Source organism: Oncorhynchus clarkii, chromosome 13 (assembly GCF_045791955.1).
Source record: "Oncorhynchus clarkii lewisi isolate Uvic-CL-2024 chromosome 13, UVic_Ocla_1.0, whole genome shotgun sequence".
Lineage (NCBI taxonomy): Eukaryota > Metazoa > Chordata > Actinopteri > Salmoniformes > Salmonidae > Oncorhynchus > Oncorhynchus clarkii.
In genome coordinates this window covers 21,930,019-21,953,454 of record NC_092159.1, presented here as the reverse complement: position 1 = coordinate 21,953,454, position 23,436 = coordinate 21,930,019, and the positions used below count along the sequence as shown (strand labels likewise).

At 43.8% G+C, this 23,436-nt stretch overlaps 3 protein-coding genes across 5 annotated transcripts; all 3 read right to left on the bottom strand.

Annotated features, from left to right (window-relative positions):
- Positions 1-570: 570 nt before the first annotated feature.
- Positions 571-5,228, bottom strand: LOC139423832 (cell division control protein 6 homolog). The gene is made up of 9 exons (XM_071175471.1): positions 5,148-5,228; positions 4,113-4,410; positions 3,640-3,894; positions 3,247-3,446; positions 2,814-2,968; positions 2,512-2,618; positions 2,014-2,254; positions 1,411-1,633; positions 571-1,083 (listed from the first exon to the last, which is right to left on the bottom strand). Exons 2-9 carry the CDS (start codon positions 4,366-4,368, stop codon positions 853-855), a joined length of 1,668 nt encoding a protein of 555 aa, XP_071031572.1. The 5' UTR covers positions 4,369-4,410; positions 5,148-5,228; the 3' UTR covers positions 571-852.
- Positions 5,229-5,723: 495 nt separating this feature from the next.
- On the bottom strand, positions 5,724-18,187 carry LOC139424602 (WAS/WASL-interacting protein family member 2-like). Of its 2 annotated transcripts, XM_071176598.1 has the most exons (9): positions 17,708-17,893; positions 15,977-16,110; positions 15,378-15,510; positions 13,936-14,049; positions 12,102-12,194; positions 11,382-12,065; positions 8,917-9,153; positions 8,170-8,280; positions 5,724-8,076 (listed from the first exon to the last, which is right to left on the bottom strand). In XM_071176598.1, exons 2-9 carry the CDS (start codon positions 16,037-16,039, stop codon positions 8,033-8,035), a joined length of 1,479 nt encoding a protein of 492 aa, XP_071032699.1. In that variant the 5' UTR covers positions 16,040-16,110; positions 17,708-17,893; the 3' UTR covers positions 5,724-8,032. The 2 variants fall into 2 exon arrangements, with proteins under 2 accessions (XP_071032699.1, XP_071032698.1); XM_071176597.1 differs by having other exon boundaries at positions 11,382-12,194; positions 17,708-18,187.
- Positions 18,188-18,574: 387 nt separating this feature from the next.
- LOC139424600 (UPF0669 protein C6orf120 homolog) lies at positions 18,575-22,506 on the bottom strand. 2 transcript variants are annotated; one of them, XR_011635958.1, is made up of 3 exons: positions 22,401-22,504; positions 20,386-21,563; positions 18,575-20,210 (listed from the first exon to the last, which is right to left on the bottom strand). XR_011635958.1 is itself a non-coding variant. In XM_071176596.1 (2 exons), exon 2 carries the CDS (start codon positions 21,497-21,499, stop codon positions 20,942-20,944), a length of 558 nt encoding a protein of 185 aa, XP_071032697.1. In that variant the 5' UTR covers positions 21,500-21,563; positions 22,401-22,506; the 3' UTR covers positions 18,575-20,941. The 2 variants fall into 2 exon arrangements, 1 of the variants encoding a protein (XP_071032697.1); XM_071176596.1 differs by having other exon boundaries at positions 18,575-21,563; positions 22,401-22,506.
- Between the last annotated feature and the right edge of the window lie 930 nt (positions 22,507-23,436).

Here is a 23,436-nt window from a genome sequence, read left to right as displayed (position 1 = left end):
TGATCCTAACTGACCTTAAACAGGGAATTTTTACTCGGATTAAAATGTCAGGAATGATGAAAAACTGATGAAAAACTGAGTTTAAATGTATTTGGCTAAGGTGTATGTAAACTTGACTTCAACTGTACATAAATACTTACAATATGGACGACTTGATCTGTGTGTTGATACCGTTTCCAAATTGCAACTCCTCGGCTTAAACAATTGAACGCGCACTTACAATTAATGTGGGCAGTGTATTAAATTAGTTAACGAAGGACTTACCCGGTTTGCTTCCTCCGGCTGTTTGGTTGTCAATGGCTTTGCTGGCTGAGATATTTTGACTCTCACGTGCGTTGTCATTGCACCCGTTTTTGTGGACTGCATATTTCACAGAAAGCTCATTAGCAGCAGGCAGGCCTTTAATTTATTTTGACTAAGGAAAAAGGACTACGGCTATATTTCCTCATTATTTTGATGGGTATGCCTACAGTTCACAAAATAATCGTTTTTATTTCTGACTTTCTTTTTTGATGCACCATGTTTAACAATGGTAGGCCTCTTGCCGAATTAAAATAAGAGCAACAACTGTTTAAAAAGTTTGTACATTCATTTATTACAACATAAATGTACATACGGTTTTCACCCCCCCCCAAAAATGAGCATTTTAAACTCAAGTTAAAAGCAGCTAGTCAGTTTGGCTGACCATTTGAAATGTTTCTAGTCCATGTTCATCATATGTTAATAAAAATTTAACAAATCGCTGCATTTCCCATTGTTTCTCCCCCCCCCCCCCAAAAAGGAATCCCCCCCCAAAATTAAAATAAATAACAAATATAAATCTCGGTCAGTTGATATCATTGGGGTGAGAGGTCATGGTAGGCCAGAGGTCAGGATGCTGCCCAGCAGGGTGCGATCCTTCAGAGCATTCTCCACGTCCCTCTCCTCAATCTTCAGAGAAACCTTGGTGAGGCGAGCCTCCTTGGCTTTTTTCAGGGCAAAGATGCCCCGGCTCTCCAGCAGACCGCAGAGGGAGAGGCACTCGCCCTGGCCCACACCACCCACCTGTCTCTTGGCACACAGGCGGCTGTACACCTCGTGGAGCTGAGGGGTAGAGAAGAGTCAGACTTGAGAAAGAATTGGTACTGACCTTCAGCAACCCAATGACCTTCAGTGGTAACCAGGTCAGTGAAAGAGAAAACATCACTTTTCATTCTGACTAGCTACCTAGACTTCTATGTTAAAACATTAGGAACACCTTCAGTCTGTCATGGAAAGAGCAGATGTTCTAAAATGGTTTGTACACTGTATATATCAAGGTGTTTTAGAAAATTATTAAAAGCAACAAACAAACAAGCTAAATGTTTGCTCTCAATTTACAAACTTGGGTGGTAGTATTGTGTTGGCACCAATGCAGTGTCCATCTCTCACCTTGCCCAGTGGGATCTCTTTGTTCTTGCCGTTGCGGGTGAGCAGTAGCAGACAGCAGACCAGTAGTTTCTGCTGGAGGGGGAAGCTCTCTCCCTCGGAGGAGGACATGCGGTCCCCGTACACCTCCGACAGCACCCTGGCCACCTGGGGCACGCTCACACGAGACGCTGTCGTTTCTGCGGCCTTCTTTCGGTCGTCAGATTCCACAAGCTCTACAGCTCTCCTGTAACAGAGGAACCGGCGTCACGCTACTACTTTGTTCTCAAACAAAACTTCAACCAGTTAACACACTGTTCCCCAGACGCCGATTAAGGCAGCCCCCCGCACCTCTCCGATTCAGAGGGGTCAGGTTAAACGCAGAAGACATTTCAGTTGAATGCATTCAGTTAAACTGACAAGGTATCGTCCTTCCCATACCAACTTTCCAAGACCACCTATAACTAGCCATAGTAAAACGCATATTTTTTGGGGGGTTGCTCATATTTGATCTTACATTTATTTTCATGGCCAAGCCAACGGTGTCCTGAGCCGTCAGCATTGCAACCAACATGTTATTTAGTATTAACAGTGTATTTAAGATATTTAGTCAATTCGTTCCCTCACCGGCAGATATCCAGAGCTTTGCGTGCGTCTCCCGACACAGCAGACACCTTCCTGGCACAAAACTGCACGGCCGACACGTCCAGTAACCCTTCTCCGGACACCTGTGTGAGTCGGTCCTGCACGATGGCGGCGAGCTCCTGGCGGCTGTAGGGTGGGAAGTGTAACAGCTGGGGGCGACAGCGAGGCAGGGCCTGCAGCCGGGGGAGGATCCTGTCGGTCAGGTCCAGAGCGTTGGCGATACCTAGAATGGGACGACACCGTCATTACACCTGCCTGCATACAGGAGGACTAAGGACAGCCCGTATGAGGAAGTGGCTATGAGAGAGTTGACTGGATGGAATTTAAATATAGAAATGGGTAGACGTGTGTATGAGGGTTTTAGGGTGAAATCTTCAGATGAATTCTTAAGATATTAACATAGAAATTGTAACGGCCAATGAAACGTGTATACCAGAGACGGTGTATATGGTTTAACACTGTATATTAGGGGGCTCTTACCGATAAGACAGAGGCGGGACTTGGGCAGGTAGGGCCACTCAAAGATGGTGTAGAGAACATCTTGGGCCTTGCTGTCCAACTGGTCCATTTCATCCAGGACTAGAAGACTGGGAAGAGAAGGAGAAAGGAGGTTAAGCGAGAAAACTTATCAGTCAGCAAAATGTAAATCCTCTCTCAAATATGTTGTTGTTTAGGGTGTAAATTCAGAGTAGATGGATGAAGAAAACTTCAGAGCGAAACGCAACTTTTTTTTCTCTTTGCAAAAGTTATTTAAGTTTTAGTTCAGGGCTATAGATACTCACACAGTGGGCCCTGTGCTGGTCAGCAGTTTCTGCAGCTTGGTGTCGGTGTGGCCCCCGGAGGCCCCCAGCTTCTCTGCCAGCAAGGGGAAGATGGCGTGGGAGCTACGTAGAGCCATACAGTTCAACACCACCGTCTGAATCTCCTTCAGCTCATCCTGGATCAAGAGAGGAAATAGTTAAATTCATGTAAGAGAAATCCATGAGGTTCAATTTACACACGGTTCAGGGCTGTACACAAAGGGTGGAATTAAGTGATTCTGCACCTTATGGTAGAACTGTAAGGTCATTTTAGAGTTTTGGGTTCCACTCAAGAACCAACATTAGGCTAATGAATGTTGGAATCCTGTCAAGGCAACAACTCCAATGCTAAGCTAATGCTAACAATTAGCCCATCATCAACAAAGCGGAGGCAAACGCAAACAGTGGCGCTAACCTTCATCTCCTGCAACACACAGTTGAGGCAAGCCGTCTTGCCGGTGCCGGGGGCTCCAGAGATGTAGAGGCTGGCCGGGCTGGCCTTCAGGGCCTTGTCCTCCAGGAAGGAGCGGATGGAGGACCTCTCGGCCTCCCGGGATAGCAGGCGCTCTGGGACAGCAGTGTGGAGGGCCTGCTTCACACTGTGGAACTTAGACTCTGGAGAGGGACCGGAAGATGGGTAAATACTCTGCCTTAAGTCTATGAAGTGAACATTTAGAATAATGAGCAAATCAAATAAAGGCACACTTGTCTTTGGAGTTTAACGCTCTTCATTTGCACTTGAGAAAAAGCTATGAGGAAGTGAACATGAGGGAGGGGAAAAGAAGAGAGCGTGAGAGACATGTCTTACTTTCAGCAAAGAGGCGGACCCCAGGCGTCTTCTCTGATCGGGGACATGATGGGCTCCCACTGGGGGTCTCATGCAGTCTGCTGGGGGAGGCCCTGGGGCGGGAGGTTGGGGAGAGGGGGGTCAGTAGTCTCCTCGGGGATAGAAGGGGGGAGTTCTCATCAAAGCCCAGCTTGCGGGGGGAGGCCAGGTTAAGGCAGGGCTGTTTGGGAGGAGAGCCCAGCAGGGTGGCACTGAGGTTACAGCCATTTTCATCTCCTGAGAAACACACAGAAGACAGATGGTTAGGTTAGAAACAACATGTCTGTCTTTTCGATAGCACCTTACGTTTGCATCAAGAGTTGAAATAATTACTTGATTTTGAGCACGGTGGTTTATCAGCTTAAACCTTGCACAGAATATGTAAAAATCACTAACTGCCTAAAGTTTTAGACAGTGAAACACTTTCAAAGTTGTGTATAATAGCAATCCCATACCTGTGCGTTTGCGAGGGCTGAGGGGTATTCTTGGGCACAAAGTTATGTCTTTGAGGGCCACGGGCCCATGTGAGAGGGGCGTTAGCTGGGCCCTCTCTGGAAGGGACTGCGGTTTAGAAGCCCCCACGGAGCAGAGGGACTGGGTCTCCTTCAGCTGGGATGTGCTCTTGGAGGGGGTGCTTTTTGAGTGAACCCCAGAGGACTTGCGTCTGGGGAACTGGAGGATAGGCTGAGCCTGGGAACGTGTGCTGGGCATCTTCCCTGTGAGCACTTTAGCGTCCAGACCGGTTTCAAAAGACTGAGGGGGGAAGAGATAAGGTCAGCCATTGTGACAACACAACAGCCATTGTGAATAGATAAGACTGCAAGAAAAACAATTGTCTTATGTTCAAGAGTGATTTGAAATGAGTGAACACAGAAGAGGTACAGAACCGCTTAATAGTAAATGATACCATCCATCCTAGCTATCAGGCCTACCCTGATCGAAGTAGTTCCGGTATTTTCCACGCAAGTTACTGTTATAACTGCTAAGCATGACTCCCACGATTTAGAAGAGTATGCGATCTTTGTGCCGTTGTTGCACTGTTGTAAATCAACATTACAAAAGGTTATAGCCCGAATGTTCGATTGTATACTGACAATGCAACAAACAACTTGCCATTTTCCGGGGCCATCGGAATGGTGTGAATTCTCAGTAACTACTGTATCTGCAGACTCAATGGCGACAACTATACGTGTCCTCATTTGTGGCGCCAACAGTACAAATATGATTAAAAAACACTGAAATGTCGTAAAATACCACAAATCAAAGAAAACAGGAAATATATTTATTGCGGTTTTCGACAAACTGTTTTTTTGTATCTGACTAGCTAGTTAAACTTGACTGATAATAATCCCCCCCAGTATGCTACGGAAACTCGCTCGCAATACATCTCCTCCCCCCAACTCTGACAAAAAAAATTACAATTATCTCGTCAAATCCAACGTAATGCTACAAGTTCACACGTTTTAAACATGTATTGAAAGTAGTGTTACCTTATTTCAGTTCTTGATTAAGTAGTATTCGGCTAGTCGTCTAGGTGGATTTCGTGTGGTCTCTGGCGCGCTCTGGTCTGACTGACTTAAGAAACAAAACTTGCGCCAAATGTCTCCACAACTCCTCCCCCAATCAGCTGGACTTCCCGCAGCTAAGGTCTGATTTGTCCTTCTTGTGTCATTTTGTTATTTCCCAGGCTCTCATTGGTTCATCTTCGATTGTTAGGTAGCGTCAGTGTCTACGTCACACAAGTACACGGTGGCGGGAGTTTCAATAATATATATTTTGGCGGACTGGAAATCTCCCGGGAAATTCAGCATTGTCTGGTGTAACATTTAACACAATATTCTCCGGTGTCGTTAGTAATTTGGTTGCAGTTTGAGAGAATTACTCAAACTTCTGCATATGTGCTCTGGCATATGTATCGAAATATTTTTTTAAATGATGAGTAAGCTATTTCAATCATTATTGTTAACTTCCACAATAAATTACATCTGCAAGAATCTTAAAAGATGGATGATAGAGATGGTGATAAAGAATCAAATACAATGGACACCAAAACAATCACGTACCCCTTTTCCCCCCAAAAGCATATATTTATTTCAAATGATAAAACATGGTTGATTAACAAGTGAAATGACCATGGCAGGAATGAACAGGGTGAGAACATGAGAATCACAGTCAATGAGTCACCTGTGTGAGACTAAACATTTCCATCAATCACACAAGTTACACACACACACGGTCAGACATACAGAGAAGTGCTGCAAAGAGACCCGTCTCTCTGGCTGTCAGACAAAGCCCACAACTGGACTGTTGTTAAACTTTTTAATCAATTTCCTCCCTATATTACAAGCTTTTTACAAACATTAAAATATATCAATAACTACAATTACCATATTTCTCATACTTTATGTAAATATACATTATTTATTGCATTTTTAATAGACTCACTTTTATTTTTTATCAAATGCACTGGTACCGATAAGTATGACAATAGATGTGTAAGGCAACAACCAGCCTGAGGACGACATAAAAGGAATGGAGAAGAGAAAATGAATCTATTGTCATGTAGCTGGTCCATGTAGTTCTCTTTCACGGTAGTGGAATCATTACAGAAATCACAAAGCTACAATGTAATGACAGTTTAGGTATCACGCATTAAGAAGCTCTTAAGTCAAAAAAAAAATATATATAAATCCACCATGATGACATTTCAGGGGGCCTACTCTGCCCAAATAGTTCCCTGGTGCTCCAGGTGAAGTTTCCCCTAGGTACAGATCTAGGATAAGATTCCCTTCCCCAATCCTAACCTTAAAACATGAGTAGGGAAAATACAAAACTGACCCCTAATCAGCACCTAGGAGCATCTTCACCCTACAACCTTCTTCTGGCACTTAGGCATTTCCTTTTTGGTTAGTTGCTACCAATGAGAAGTGAGAATACAAACAAAATCGTTCCTTGCATAGGAATGCATTAAAAACTCAAGCATTATGGTTTCCTTCTGGCCAGGATACAGTCCATTCCAAAGGGCCACCAGCAGTAAAATCAAATATTCTAATTTCAAAAAAATTGATTACATTTTTTTTTGTTCTTTGAAGGAACTTCAGAAAGACAGGGTTGAATGACTGACAGCCCTGCAAAGCTACCCTTGGTCCAAAGAAAGGAATGAGGGTAATAATTTAGCCATGATCGCCCCCCTTGTGGCAAGAAACAGGAACAGCATTGAATAAAGTGAAAGTAGAATTTCATACAGTACTCTCAAACGCCTTCCTTGATCAATAAAGTAAAGGAGCTTTGGCAGCTAACGATCATTAAAGAGGACCGGCATTATGGATCCCTGAAACATGTCGTAGTGTTGACAAAACGAAGATGCATTTATTTTTTTTGTTTCAGATAAATCTAGACTGCAACCGATCAGAGCAGCACTTTCTGTTCTCCTCTAGTGTAAAAACATGGTATTCACAGGGGCCACGGTTAAGCTGCCACAGAGCAATGCCATGAGGAAGAACAAAAAAAGATCTAATTGGGAATGCCCCTCACAGTCTTTACACTGTGTCACGCACTGTCAGCAAGACTCGCCCTCTCATAACATGACAAGCATTCAAGTAATTTCTCCTGTCCCTGTTTCATACCAAAAAAAACGAAGCCATTTCTGTGTGACGAAAACAACAGCTTTCCTAAGTGTGAGAGGCCCCTGATTCTACTCCACCCAACTATTGGCACATCAAGGTAGGAGAGAATTCTAGTCCACACCTTCTCCTCAGGGCACTGGAAGCGCGGCATTTTAAAAAAACCTATAGAAAACACCACATACTATAGATACCAATTGACACCCAACGCATTTTTGCAGATGTTGGTGTCCCCCCTATATTGTCCTACAGACGACACAGTTACTGCGGTTAACGATAGAACATTTACAAAAACAATTCATATATTGCAGGAAATCATCATCATCATCATCATCGTGGATTATGCACACATTTCAAAAGATGGAATGCAGAATTCTTAGTTGGTCCTGCTGCTATAAAGTATAATCAATGCAACGCCCCCCCCATCTTGCAGAAAGATTGGCTTGTGACCACAGCACAGTCAAACAGGTCAGTTCTTCAGCACCTCAGTGGTTTTGTCATGCTGAAACAGAAGTGTCTGAAGTGTTTGTGGAAAAGAGAGCGACTGGTAGAGTAGGGTTTTGTAAAAAAAGTAGCATCGAACAAGACTAGTGAACTTTCTATAGTGTTTGGGGGTTGACTTGTTTCCGGCTAGTCATATAAAGTGTCTATGTTTAGGCCTGTGTGTGTTTCAAGTGTCGTGCCACTCCCCTGAACGTCCTCTGATTAGACCGAGTGACTTATTAAAGTCCTTTGGTCCTGAATTCCATAGTTCACCTTGCCACTGGTGGCGCTGGAGGTACTCCCCGGAACATGCCTACAGGGCGTAGAGGAAACAAAAGGGTACATCAGGTCAGTTCTTAACTCCAAAAACAGTGGTGTGGAGAATGAATTAAGCCTAAGCCTGTACCTGGTCCAGGTTTATTGCTTTTGCTGGGGTAGATCTTGGTGAAATTCCTATATTCCTCAGGGGGTGGGAAGTCCTCCACTGGGTGGAAGTCAAACTTGGACTCAAAATCCTCTGAGGGTTCAGAAAGGTAAAGGGTCAACACAACATTGTAAATCAAGATAACACTAAACTAGCAAAAAAATGAAGGCCAAGACCGTAGTACAGTAATAGAATGAATAAAGTACAGTAACATTGGTCCAGCATATAAACTCATTAGAAGTCATGTATTTTTGACTTCTCGAGCTTGCTCTAGTAATTTCCATTTCCATTTATAAATGCCATGCACAATGGTCAGTTCTCCTGGAAACTTTAATTTGACTGTGCAATCTATGAACTCTATGAATGCTCTGGGTTGGTCACAATACAAGAGGAACATTTGCATTACTGAGCTGGCATTTGAATATGGGGCTATAATACCTGACAATCTACTACCAACAACAACTAGGCTACTAGTGTCTCCAACATGTCTGTTGGTTTGAGAACTAACAAATGGCCATAGTGTTCCAAAGTAGACCGTGTTCAGGGCTGTTGAGGCCAATACTCAACACAAGATAGATTCTAAAGCGATGAAAAGCCAGCAATCACATCATATTAATCAAACAAAGTGACAGTTGCTCAAAAACTGGACTTGCATGAAAACCAGAATGTACAGGGGACAATGACGACCAGGACTGGGAGACGGGAGGAAATGAGCCTGTCCTGACTCACCTATATTGGACTTGGAGGAAGAGGAGTGTCCGTTGCGCATGGGCGGGGGAGGCGGCGGGGGTCCGGTCCGGGAGGAAGATGAAGGGGGTGGAGGGGGCCTGGGCCCCCGGGTGTGGTGGGGTGGCTCCGAGGAGGTGGTGTTGGGAGCGACAGCACTGTGGATCCGGTAGGGGGGCGGGGGAAGAGGGGCTTGCCCACCACCCCCGTTTCGTGACCCAGGATTGGGTGCAGAAGGGGCTGCATCGGTAGCAAACAAACACACGCAATAGTAAGACCATGATGATGCCTGATTAAAATAATCACATAGCAGCAATTAAGGAGCAAACATATCCCTTCCAACCTGTAGCTTTCTGAAAAATGTATGTACTGTACTCTACAGTAAACAGAAGTGGTATAGCGCATTCGAAAAGTATTCAGACCCCTTGATTTTCTCCACATTTGTTACGTTACAGCCTTAATCTAAAATGTATTAAAAATTGTCCCCCCACCCCTCAATCTACACACAATACCCCCTAACAACAAAGCAAAAACAGGTTTAGACATTTTTGCAAATTTGTAAAAAATATCACATTAACATATGTATTTAGTCCCTTTACTCAGTACTTTGTTGAAACACCTTTGACAGCGAATTACAGTCTCGAGAGTTTTTGGGAATGATGCACCTGTATTTGGGGAGTTTCTCCCATTCTTCTCTGCAGATCCTCTCAAGCTATTTTCAGGTCTCCAGAGATGTTCGATTGGGTTCAAGTCCGGCCTCTGGCTGGGCCACTCAAGGTCATTCAAAGACTTGCTCCGAAGCCACTCCTGCATTGTCTTGGCTGTGTGCTTAGTAATGTTGTCCTGTTGGAAGGTGAACCTTCACCCCAGTCTGAGGTACTGAGCGCTCTGGAGCAGGTTTTCATCAAGGATCTCTCTGTACTTTGCTCCGTTCATCTTTCCCTCGATCCTGACTAGTCTCCCAGTCCCTGCCACAGAAAACATCCCCACAGCATGATGCTGCCACCACCATGCTTCATCGTAGGGATGGTGCCAGGTTTCCTCCAGACGTGATGCTTGGCACTCAAGCCAAGAATCATCAGACCAGATAATCTTGTTTCTCATGGTCAGAGTCTTTCGGTGCCTTCTGGCAAACTCCAAGTGGGCGGTCATGTGCCTTTTACTGAGGAGTGGCTTCAGTCTGGCCACTCTACTATAAAGCCCTGATAGGTGTAGTGCTGCAGAGATGGTTGTCCTTCTGTAAGGTTCTCCCATCTCCACAGAGATCACTCTGACAGAGTGATCGTTGTGTTCTTGGTCACTTCCCTGACCAAGGCCTTTCTCCCCCGATTGCTCAGCTTGGCTGGGCTGCCAGCTCTAGGAAGATTCTTGGTGGATCCAAACTTCTTACATTTAAGAATGATGGAGGCCACTGTGTTCTTGGGGACCTTCAATACTGCACATGTTTTTTTGGTATCCTTCCCCAGATCTGTGCCTTGACACAATCCTGTCTCTGAGCTCTGCGGACTATTCCTTTGACCTCATGGCTTGGTTTTTGCATTGACATGCACTGTCAACTGTGAGACCTTATATAGACAGGTGTGTGTGCCTTTCCAAATCATGTCCAATCAATTGAATTTACCAAATGTGGAATCCAATCAAGTTGTAGAAACATCTCAATGATGATCAATGGAAACAGGATGCACCGGAGCGCAATTTCAAGTCTCATAGCAAAGGGTCTGAATACTTATTTAAATAAGGTATTTCTGTTTTTTATTATTAATACATTTGTGTGTAGATTGTGTGTAGATTGTAATTTAATAAATTTTAGAACAAGGCTGTAATGTAACAGTGGAAAAAGTTAAGGGGTCTGAATACTTTGTAATCGCTGTCAAAGGTGCTTCAACAAAGTACCGAGTAAAGGGTCTGAATACTTATGTAAATTTGATATTTAATTGTATGAATTTTCAAACATTTCTGAAAACCTGTTTTTGCTTTGTCATTATGGGATATTGTGTGTAGATTGATGAGGGGGGGGGGAAACTATTCAATCCATTTTAGAATAAGGCTGTAACGTAACAAAATGTGGATAAAGTCAAGGGGTCTGAATACTTTCCGAATGCACTGCATACTTGTGAGCAAACGTTCCATAACTGCAGGTGGCAGTAAATCAGCAACCTTGGCTTCATACCCGTTCCAACAACACACTAAAGGTAGCAGTATGCCCACTTTCAGTTTGTTTGCCAACTCATAGAAGTAGTAGAAGAAAATTGACTCAATGGCACTGCCCATGCTCTGACACCATAATGGGACATATACAATGTTGACATGTCTAAGACTATGGCTTACTACCCATCCTTTCCTTTCAGACGATGAACTTGTGTGTGGAAGAAAGGATTGGTTTGGAAAAGGTCATTACCCTTTGTGACAGCAGTCCCTTGATAAGACTTATGGCTCCCCAATACAAACATTGAGCTGTGTTCTAGTACCTGATCTCTTGCTGGGGGGCTCCCTGGCGGGTGGGGGTGGTCTGCCAACCCCTGGAGGTCCTGCAGATGGCGAGGGGGGTGGAGGAGGTGCATGATTGCGTCCGCCATAGCTGCCGCCTGAGGAGTTCTTCTTGTGCAGTGAGTTGTGCCTCTGGGGAAGTTTCGGAGCCCCATCTCCAACAGGGTGCCCCATGGGGCCGTTGGAGGTGCCCCCAGAGGGTTGCCTGTAAGGCGGGGGCGGAGGGGGCGCCGAGGACCCCCCAGTGGGTGGCCGCGTGGAGGAAGGAGGCGGTCTCGATGAAGGAGGGGGACCAGAGCTGGGCGGAGCCGGGCCTCTTTGCGGCGGCAGGGGGAGGGGCTTCTCCCGGCTGTTGTTGGGGCCTACTGGGGCCTTTTGTTGAGGGGTTGACGGGGCATTGCTGCGGTAACCACCTCGGTTAAACGGCGGGGGAGGAGCTGGGGCGGATGTGCTGGGCTTCAAGCCCCCTGTCGAAGAAGGTGGAGCGGGTGGGGCTGATGTGCTGTGTTTCATGCCTGAAGGAGGGGGCGGAGCTGAGCCTGAAGTACTGTGCTTCATGCCCCCAGTGGAGGAGTGGGATGAGCTGGCACTGGTTGGGGGGCGGGAGATGTCGGGGAGAGAGGGGCGGTGGGAGCGCTGGGGCTCCGGGGGGGAGGGTTTGTCTCTTGGGGAGGGTTTGTCTCCTGGGGAGGGTTTGTCTCCTGGGGAGGGGGAGGTAGATCGGCCTGGGGTGGACCGGGGGGCTGCAGGTCTGGAGCCTGGGGGACGCAGGGCGGATCTGCCCACTGAAGCGTCTGGAAGGAAAGCATAGAAACACACATTTTAGAACACTATGCATAAATACACCCATTCACATACTTTCACCTACACACATCAAGCTTCATGGCAAATGTAGAACATCCAGTAGCCTGGGTGCCAGTCTGTTTCTGCAGTATATTTATAGTAGCATATTTATATAGGGCCCAATGAAATCCATGTTGTAGAGAACACGGGCGGAATCACGAAATCCAGACAAAATGGAGTTCAACAATATTCAAAAATGTATTGAACTTAGTTGGAAATAAACTAAATGTATTGAACTTAGTCATACATTTAGCCAAGTTAATGATAAGACCTGAACAAAAAATGCACCAGTGATTTGTATTTTCATGCAACTTTCTGAAATGACACAGAAATGGCCGTAAGTTGTGTGTGCGCGCAGTGGGCGCGTATGTCTACACTTTGTGTAGCCGTTAGCGATGATGCTAATGATAACCTTCTTCTGGTAGAGATCTCAATTCAACGTTGACTACAAAGTAGCCTATGCCTATCTGGCAGAATGATATCATAATTATTTGCATCAATCCAGTGGCCATTTGTTTTGCAAACTCAAATTACAAGCACAACAGAAAAGCTGCTAACCAAACAGTCTCTTGATGGTGCGAACTTGCATTAAACTACACCAAAAAATCTAAATAAGCATCGCTGTGGACTTGGAAAATTTTATTTGGTTGTTTTTCTATTGAAGCTGCAATATAACTTTTTGGGGGCGACCTGAACAAATTCACATAGAAATGTGAGTTATAGATATGTCATTCTCATTGAAAGCAAGTCTATGAAGTGGTAGATCTTTCTATGCTTCCTGTTCTTAAGTTTTGTTTTTGAGTCTTTTACACCAGCTTCAAACACCATCTTTTTGGGAATGGAAAAGATTTCACAGCAGTTTAGATGGTACAATGATTCTCTACACTATACTTGCTTGAAATTAGGCAATCATTGTGTAAATATTTTCTTAACTATTTATTGAACTAAATTGTTGGTATGTAAGCATTTCACGATAAGGTCCTGTTGTATTCCGCGCATGTGACAAATAAAATTTGATTTGACTATTAGAATTGTAGCAAGCAGGAAATGGCAGAGCTATTTCTGCATTGTGCACATTTAAAGTGTGATTTTGAGCGTGAAAGCTTGAAAAGGAAAACAGAAACCTGGAAAAATAAAAATATTTTTACCCCTTTTTCTCCCCTATTTCCAACTGGTAGTTACAGTCTTGTCTCATCGCTCCCGTACGTATTGGGGAGAGGCGAAGGTCGAGAGCCAAGCGCCCTCCGAAACACGACCCAACCAAGCCACACCGCTTCTTGACACAATGCCCGCTTAACCCGGAAGCCAGTCACACCGATGTCTCGGAGGAAACACCATGCACCTGGCGACCGTGTCAGCGTGCATTGAGCCCGGCCCGCCACAGGAGTTGCTAGAGGGCGATGGGACAAGGACATCCCTGCCGGCCAAACCCTCCCCTAACTCAGACGACGCTGGGCCAATTGTTTGCCGCCCCATAGGTCTCCCGGTCACGGCCGGCTGCGACAGAGCCTGGACTCAAACCAGGATCTCTAGTGGCACAGTTAGTAACTGCGATGCAGTGCCTGAGACCACTGTGCCACTCGGGAGGCCTGGAGAAACACATTTAAAAACTAAACAGAACCAGGCAAAAAATAAATCTGAGTTTACAGGGCTCCATTTACATTGTAATCATATGTAGTGAGTTCTGCTTACCTCCAGCTCCAACTGATCGTAGTTTTGGCATGCCCCCAGCGAAAAGGCCTCCCCCTGGCCCACCACTGCTCCCTCCTCCACCTCCTCTACCACCTCCACCACTTTCCTTTGGTTCTGGGGAAAGCAGAGGTACGAATGTCCTTGTTACACTGTTGTGCTGATAATGCTTGCATTGATATTGTTGAAAGCCATTTGTGGCAAAGAATTGTGCATGTATAGTACCAGTCAAAAAAGTTTGGACAACTACTCATTCAAGGGTTTTTCTTTATTTTTTGAATTTTCTACATTGTAGAATAATAGTGAAGACATCAAAACTATGAAATCATGAAGTAACCAAAAAAGTGTTTCATAAAAAAAATACAAAATAAAGTATTTTATATTTGAGATACCTCAAAGTAGCCAGCCTTTGCCAAGAGTGTGCAAAGGTTTCAAGGCATTCTCTCAACCAGCTTCACCAGGAATGCTTTTCTAACAGTCTTGAATGAGTTCCCACACATGCGGAGCACTTGATGGCAGCTTTCCTTCACTCTGCAATTCAACTCATCCCAAACCATCTCAATTGGGTTGAGTTCGAGTGATTGTGGAGGCCAGGTCATCTGATGTAGCACTTCATCACTCCCCTTCTTGGTCAAATAGCCCTTACACAGCCTGAAGGTGTGTTGGGTCATTGTCCTCTTGTAAAACAAATGATAGTCCCACTGAGCGCAAACCAGATGGGATGGCGTATCGCTGAAGAATGCTGTGGTAGCCATGCTGGTTAAGTGTGCCTTGAATTCTAAATAAATCAGTGTCACCAGCAAAGCACCCGCACTCCTCCTCCATGCTTCATTGTGAGAACCACACATACGGAGATCATCCATTCACCTACTATTTATCTCACAAAGACACGGCGGTTGGAACTAAAAATCTCACATTTGGACTCAGAGCAAAGGAAACATTTCCACCGGCCTAATGTCCATTGCTTGTGTTTCTTTGTCCGAGCAAGTCTCTTCTTATTATTGGTGTCCTTTAGTAGTGGTTTCTGTGCAGCAATTCGACTTTTGCCAAGGCACACCTGTTAATTGAAATGCATTCCAGGTGACTACCTCAGCTGGTGGAGAGAATGCCAAGAGAGCGCAAAGCTGTCAAGGCAAACAGTGGCTACTTTGAAATACATTTATATTTTGATTTGTTTAACACTTTTTTGGTCACTACATGATTCCATATGTGTTATTTCATAGTTTTGATGTCTTCACTATTATTATACAATGTAGAAAATAGTAAAAATAAAAAACCCTGGAATGAGTAGGTCTGTCCAAACTTTTTACTGGTACTGTATGTATGCATAAACGTACATGTATAGTCTGTGTGTGTGTGTGTGTGTGTGTGTGTGTGTCTCAGCAGGAAATGAGGAGAGTGCAAAAGTTAGTTTCTATCTCATATAGGTTTCTTATGCTACTTACTCTCTATAACAGGTGCACTTCTGTCATGGACCACTCCAACCTTCTTCAGCCTGGCTCCTTTGGAGATATCAGAGAGCAACGCTCCTCTCCCCTTCGCCTCATCCCGATTCAACTTAGGTGCTGTAGTGTTCGCCTGAGGAAAAGATATGAGCAAACCACCATGTTAGTTAGGTTGACCATGCCAAAGATAATAACATGAACTGCATAAGGTACCGCCGTTAGAGCAACAGATACAATAGATGGCAATGCAGCATTATGGTGCAAGTTGATAGTAATCCACATGGTGCCTGCATGGGTGTGTGTTTGGTCAGCTCAGACATTTTTTGGTTTGTGTTTGGATTTGTTTAAAATGTAAAAACTGCATCCTTTATAAACATGGCATAGCAACCCTAGAAATCATACTATGGGAAGTGGGCATAATAACATATTTGGCATAGTACCTAACACCAGCTGGTGTCAAATCATCCTTATTAACAACACAACAGCAAATAATGAGTGACTTCAGTTATTTTATCATGCAGTTATGAATCTCTAGAAACCCTTCAGAGGACTTGTGAGTTTTGTCATGTTTTGAACATCAGTTTAGGAGCTGGACTGACCTGGTTGAAGGTGGGGGGAGGAGGGGGACCTGGAGGAGGAGGGGGAGGAGGAGGAACGGGCATCCTGTCCCTCTGTGGGCACCTTGGGGAGGAGGTTTGTTCACCGTCTCAGCTCTGGGTACACTCTCAAACTCCTGCGAAACAAGACAGAGGAGAGACTCGGGCTCAGTCAAATACACGCAACAAGGTCAAAAATATACACTCCTGAACTAAACTGGGGTCAGAGTAAAATTGTACATCCTTGTAGTGTCATGTTTGACATTGGTGGACTGTATTGAATTCAGGTGAGATATCATTGGAACATCTGTTCAAAGACCATTACAAATTCACCTCTATTTGTAGCTGTTGACTACAATGGTGGCATGGACCACACTAAAAACAACTATTCTCTAATTCTACATGCATATTCTCACTCTAGAATGATTCAGCTCAGTAGAGCTCCCAAAACCAGTTGGTTGGCTGGGCTGAGCTCATTGTGGATACAGACATACAGCACGTTCAGCTAGGCAGCAAACCCCACCCTCCTTCACTCACCCTAAACTCCATTCCACAAGCTACCTGTTAAGAGTGTTTGAACAGGTTTTCACAGAAGAGGAAAACAAATGGAATGTCATCGGGTGAGCTTGCCAGTGAGGCGATAAGGAACAGAAATGCAGCAGCCATTGTAAGTTGCTACCTGGAGTGAGAGAAACCGAGAGTGGACAGCACAGCCCGCCACTTCACATTTCATCCATTGAGAAGATTTGATGTTATTGTTTGTTTGCACTGCCAACCATTTATGTCAATCAAAATGTCTCTAGAATCTCCCATAAATGTTCAATCGTGTTGAGATCTGGTGACTGAGGCAGGCATGGCATATGGTTAACATCATTTTCATGCTCATCACACCATTCAGTGACCACTCCTGCTTCCACACGGGGCATGGTCATCCTTTGTCGACCATCCATAGCCATGGTCGACAAAATAATGGCCTGCCCAGCATTTTTGTAGATCCCTAAGCATGATGGGACGTTAATTGCTTAACTAACTCAGGAACCACACCTGTTTGGAAGCACTTGCTTTCAATATACTTTGCATTCCTGATTTACTGTAGTGTTTTCATTATTTTGGTAGTTACCACCTGTACATGCGCCTACTTGGAGAATTGCCAATGGACTACAATGTTAAAACCTCAGAAAAAAGATTATGACATTCTTGCAGGGTAGGGGAGGTGTTCAGCTCCTTCTCTAACATAATATGTGACCAATTGAGTTAGTTTGATGGTTTTGTGGACGGGGAAATAAACTAGGAGTAAAAAAAAAAGTGCCGATGTCAGTAACTATTTTAGGCCTAACGTCATATTAAACACAAAGTAGCAAACCTAAAACGAGCAGGCCTGAGTCAGAAGTGTCACTTGAATTTCACTTTCTGATATGCAGAAAATGTAAACACAAATTTGATAAGGTAACATTCCAAATCAGAAATGGTCTCGGGTCGCTAGCCAATGTCTACGCACGCTCTCTGTCAAGCTACAATAGGTGCCAGGTGAGCGAGCCCAAAAACATGTAAGTTATAAATTAAAATAAATTAAAATGCAATTCCTTCCCCTTGGCCTAAAAGTTGAACTACCTAACTTGACATTGTTTGAATTAATGTAGCAATCTAGGTAAAAATGTATATCAAGTGAGTCAACTAGTTATTATCTGGATAACATGTTGATCTAACTAGCTGGGTGGATTGGCAGTGACTTACCCTGTCTCGAAGGATTGTGAGTCTCGTCTTCAATAACAACATGAATGGAAACTGCAGTTGTGGCAAGTTTGCTAGTTAACACAATCCCAGGCAGTAGGTGGCTCTCTTGGTTACTTGCGAAGAAAATCTAATAAAAACTGGGGGACACTAGCAGCTAAATTAGCTTGCTAGCGAAATCAACTAAATCCAATACCCAAAGATAGCTTGCTAGCTAAATTACTGTTTACTCGCGACAGCTGTCAAGTGAAATTTTGCTGGCGTCTTAACTATGGCTGTAAACAAGTTATATTTCGGCGCAAAAGCTAATTCGAGGTACGCGTAACTCCAGTTTATATCCTATTTTCATATACTTTTTTATTCTGCTCTCCCCTTGACCAGCAAGTAAAGCGAGACTCTCGCTTAACAACTGTTTCTGTCGCTTCTCGGAAACCCGGAACTGGGCCGTCCAACACAAAATGGAGGCAGGCAGGTAACAGGATCACCGCCGACGAGTTTATCAACTGGGAAAACAGCGACCTCAAATGGAATGAAACCTGTAGGATACTCGCGAGAAACGAGCTATAATTAGTTTGGAAACTCTTGTGAGAGCACCATCGAGTGTGTGGAGCAGGGTCCTCTTCTTGCTTTTGCCTCATGTTAGATGTGTTCATGCATGCATTCATGGCATGCATGTAAAATATTGCTTGTAAGAGCAATATTTTTATATTTTACATGAATGCATGCATGAACACATATGCATTTCAATGAGTCGTATACTTGTACAGTCAAGTAAACAAACTGTGATGAAATCATTGCACTTAGTGAATCTGAATTCATTTTACAAAAATATTGTGGATATCCCAGACATAGACAATCAGACACTAGGTATTTTGCAACGATAATCACATCTTTATTTTGAAAATCTTATAAAATGACTCCATTTGCATGAGATGTTGCATTGCCATTCACCCAAGACATGACAGATCAAAAGGCACTGTTGAACATCTCTGCTCACTGGTGTACTGATATTTAGTTGTTGCATAATTCAGACCCAGGACACCAATTTAGACCTGGGTCTTGTTCATTAGGCACACATGGGAGCAAACGTTTTCAAATGGAAACGCGAGTTTCAGGTAGTGCCTGCCGCCTCCAAGTAATTTGTTCCCATTTGGAACCTATTGAACAGGGCCCGGTTTCACAAAAGCATCTGAAGGCAAAGTTCATCGTTAGAACCTTTGTAGGCGCACCGTTTGAGCTGTTTCCCAAAACCATCGTTGGACTTGAGCGACATATAAAAACACACTTCAAATTAAAACAGAGATGACTGCATTAAAATATAGCCTACAGTAAGTAAGCTATAGGCCTATTTCAATCATATTGAAAGACATTTAATGTTCAAGAAATTGAGTTATATTTTGCTTCTTGTATGATACCGTCTGTAATTTGTCATTTCATGATGTGCCAAATCTTGATTTGCCTAATATTTTAGCCATGTGATCTTTCTATGAGCTGATCCATCGTCAGTATCGTGGAATAATTAGAATGTTAAAGTAAGATTTTAACGGAAAGCTGATCAGAGAGCAGCATTGGCATTATTCCGATCCTGTCAGTATCCACACAGGCCTCAACGACGCACTTGGCGAATGTTCTCTCTGCCTAGTGTTTTGGGAATTATACAACGGGTGGGTCTAATCGTGGATGCTGATTGGTTAAAACCGCATTCCAGCCAGTGTCTATTCCAAAAATGACCACCGGCTAAAGCTATGGCGTTGAAATGCCCATCTCCCATTTATTTTTGACAAGCATTTGATTTTCAACAGCGGAGATTTGTCTAAATCTTGCCGTCTCCGACATTTCCAACATTGTTTCAAAATTGAAATTCGATCTCTAGCTGTCCTATAATAATGAACGTTTCGGGGAGTTGGGACGAGAAAGGCAGACAGCTTTTCTCAGCCAGTCGAAATCATGAATCAAATGGCATAATTTTTATGGATATACACAAAGAAATGTCAATAGAAAACAGGTAAAACAAAACGCAGCTAGTTTGCAGTCTTTCGAGCTACAGTTTGAAGGGATTGTGTTAGCTGTGTTGTTGGCTAATTCGTCTGAACAGTGTCCTGACGAGAAATGTCTCTGGAAAACAGCTTAAACAAACGCAAATGCAGCTACTTTGCTGTTATTCTGGCTGCAATGTTTGACGTGACTAAGTTAGCCGTAGTTGGCTAGCAAGCGAGGGATAAGAATGTTGCCAGTCAGTGTGGTAACTGAAAGAAATCAGTATGGTAACTTTTTAGAAAGAACTGGGTTGCGTCCATAGATACAGAACAAAAAGAGTGAACGACTAGGTCGTGTCTCCGGCAACCGATAGAATTAATAACCAATAGAATTAATCTTGTGGAAGGATGAAATGGTATGAATAAATTCAAAATGTTTATGAAAATGTCAATCATTATTTGTTTGTTGGTAACCCATTGTATAAAAGTGATAATGTCCTCAAAGCCAGTGTTTGGAGGATATATTGGCACTGTTTGCCAGCCCGAGACATCCGTGCCAATATATCCTCCAAACACCAGCTTCACTGGCATTATCACTGAAATGTTACATCTTAGGCCGTTGTAGGAAAGATACATTGTTTAAACACTTGTAAGCCTAAGTGTCTTTGCTATCAGGAAACCAGGCCCAGGTTGGCTAAATTCTACATGACTTCAAGTGAACAGGCTCATTGCACGACTTCCATGAAGAAGTGCTATCAGTCCATCCAGTGAGGCACTACCAATCAGAAACTTCCATTGTTTGTTAGGCCATGGTATTTGCTTGGAGAGCAGTGGTCATTCACCATAACCCAGTCATTTAATCAGATGGCATAATTGATATAGATATGCAAATACTAGTGGTTTGATTCAATCATTTTTTCCAAAGAGGTAAGCCTCAGCCAAGAGGTTGATTGACAAGCAACATATTGAGGCATTGCCTTTGTCATTAATCAAAAGATAATCACTCAATTGAATTACGAAAATAAAAAATAATATTCCCTTTGCGTTTCCGCTTCTTCCCCTCAGGTTAATTTCAGTCCAATGTTCAGATCACCAATGTCAGGTTTCCCCAAAAGCATCCTATGGTCTAAGATGAACTTAGCCTTAAAATGTTTTTGGGAAACCGGGCTCAGATAGATTAACATCATGCGCTCAGCTCGACTACACCACAAGTGTCCTCATTCTAAAAATGCACATGGCAGAGAGCAGCAGCACACATTTATTAGAACAAAATTTCAAGTATAATCTTCAGAATCCCAATTAAAATAGTCCAGAAGATGGACTCCTCTTCCTGGAAGTCATCCTCTGGAGCTGGAGAGTATTTCTGCTTCCCCCGGTCCTCCTCCGAAGGGTACGACCTTTTATCAAACGGGTCCTGGAGGGAAGTCTGATCGTAAAACACCCTCATCTCAAACTCGCTCTCCTGGTGCGACGGGTGGCCATAAATGCCAATCCCCACGGGCCTCCCAAAGTCTCCAGGCACTACGACCACATCCTGGCCGCAGGTGACCGACTGCAGCTTGTAGGTGTCAAAGCTGGGCCGCAGAGTTTTGTCCGAGACGTACAGGTCTGCATCACCCTTGAGGCTGCGCATGTGCAGGATGATCTTGCCATCGTGGTTGAGCCGAAGGTAGCTGTAGTTGCCTGCCCCGATGTGGCCCTGCACCATGTGGAGCAGCACCCACTCCTTAGGAAGGGCATCCTCTTCCAAAGAGTGCAGGAACCCCCCAGCCTGAGACAAGAGGAATGCCACAGCCAGCATGCTGCTGCACAGCACCATAATGGAGATGGATGGTCAGAGTCACCGACTGGACAACACCCACCTTCTACCATCTGTTGATAACCTGAAGGGCAACACAAACAAATGCATTACCTACAGTACAGTATAAGCCTGATAAAGCTTGTACTGGGCAAATCCTCAAGGGGACAATATGGTCTTCAGCCAGTTGACTTTTAAGAGATGTTTAGAAACGGACACCTCCTGCCTGTAGATCACTGATCTGGCTACAAGCCCTGCACTATATCTCTGCTCTATAAATATAGTATCAAGCTAGCTTCTTCTAAAGATTAGCATTGTGTGACCTCTGCAACCTTGTAATATACTACACATGTTTTGCAGATACTTCTTGAGTAGCCCATCTGTAAAGACGTTACGCCCACCCTGTCTGTCTGCCTTGCATTGACTGCTGGCTAACTGCTCACTTACATGTCCGTCTAAATCGCTGGCCTGTGAATTAGTTATTAGAGCAGCCACAGACTGGCTAATCCCATTAACAAAATAGCTTATAAAGCTAGACTCAGTTATGCGCTAACGCAAAATGTAGTCCTAAAGCAATTGTTTGACAGCGCGTGGCCATGATGTGGACACTTTAGCTCGATAGCGAAACGTCGAGTATTGTACTGGTGGCTCGTTAACTATATGCAAAATACATACATTTAACACATATGCAAATAGATTAATTGATACGAATAACATAGCTACATTTCATCAGCCTTGCAAGAAGCAAGCTACTGCTGCCAGCGTTCATGCTAGCTTGCTAATTGGCTACGCTAAATTAACCTTACATAGCTAGCTAATGTTAGTAGTCTAGTACAAAGAACTTTCCGGGGCTACGAGAAGCAACACTTACGGTTATCACAATATTTAGCAGGTTTGTGGAACAAGAACATTAGCTACTCACCTGTACATTGTTCCGAGCACAACTTTAGTAATGGTTATTGTTTTGCCAGTAACTAACGAACCAGTCAGTGTCAAGTTCACTTCTTCCGTTTTCCGGGGTCTCTCACACTTATCCACTGGCGCCGCCTACAGTACAGGGAAAGTAGCACATTCATAACTGAACACAAACCACCAAGTAACACTGGGCCTATATTCAAATCACATCATCCTACAAATATACATATGGGAACTGATATATAGACAATGTGACCCTAACCAGTCCTCTATAAGTTATTTACAGTAACCCGATTCATTTATTGTCAAGTTCACTCCTACACCCCTCAAGAGAATTGGTTGTACGCTTCACACAGCAGTAATATAGTTGCTAAAGGAGCTCTGCACCCAAAAAAACAACATTTTAGGAGCCTACAAAGAGAAAAAATGTGGCTACACATTGATCGAATTATGTCAGCATTATTACTTTGTAGAATATGCCTACACATTAGTGTTTGCTCAATCCATGAAGTGCATTTAGACCAGCGGTCCCCAACCCCGCTATATACAGCCGACAAGATCAGGTTTGTAGTACTAGTTCCCAAGCACTGTGCGTAGGATTATAGAAAGGTGTAAAAAAAATAGTTTAAGAAAACTGTAATTGAAGACTCACCAGTATATCAATGCATCATAAGATCAAGGTACTGTAAACCAAGGTGAAAGAATCTCCCATAGTGAAGGATATTAATTACCACGTTACTTTATTGTACTGCATCTTAATGTACTGCTTTGGCAACACCAGCGTCACAGCCGTCCTGCCAATACATTTTCCCCCCCATTTTTCTCGGCAGCAATGTGACATTCAACACCAAGTTTGATCATTCAGTGTTTGAAAAACGGAGTCATTTTTTCCACGCACTACCACAAAGCGGTGGACTGCAGCGTAATACTGCAATGAAAATATAACAGCATGTAAATCTCAGACATACCAAAATCCACCACCGCAAGTTTACAGACACCTTGTGAAACAACATGTACAGACTAATTTTACTTCCCTCCATCGA

Excerpts from the sequence above, each read along its gene's own strand:
- LOC139424602 (XM_071176597.1), bottom strand. The coding sequence starts at position 16,039 with ATGCCCGTTCCTCCTCCTCCCCCTCCTCCTCCAGGTCCCCCTCCTCCC. Across the intron at positions 14,050-15,377 it reads AAGTGCACCTGTTATAGAGA|AACCAAAGGAAAGTGGTGGA; the intron begins GTAAGTAGCATA and ends TGCTTTCCCCAG. Across the intron at positions 8,077-8,169 it reads AAGCAATAAACCTGGACCAG|GCATGTTCCGGGGAGTACCT; the intron begins GTACAGGCTTAG and ends TACGCCCTGTAG.
- LOC139424600 (XM_071176596.1), bottom strand. The coding sequence starts at position 21,499 with ATGGTGCTGTGCAGCAGCATGCTGGCTGTGGCATTCCTCTTGTCTCAG.
- LOC139423832 (XM_071175471.1), bottom strand. The coding sequence starts at position 4,368 with ATGCCCAGCACACGTTCCCAGGCTCAGCCTATCCTCCAGTTCCCCAGA. Across the intron at positions 3,447-3,639 it reads GGTCCGCCTCTTTGCTGAAA|AGTCTAAGTTCCACAGTGTG; the intron begins GTAAGACATGTC and ends GTCCCTCTCCAG. Across the intron at positions 2,619-2,813 it reads ACCAGCACAGGGCCCACTGT|TCTTCTAGTCCTGGATGAAA; the intron begins GTGAGTATCTAT and ends TTCTCTTCCCAG.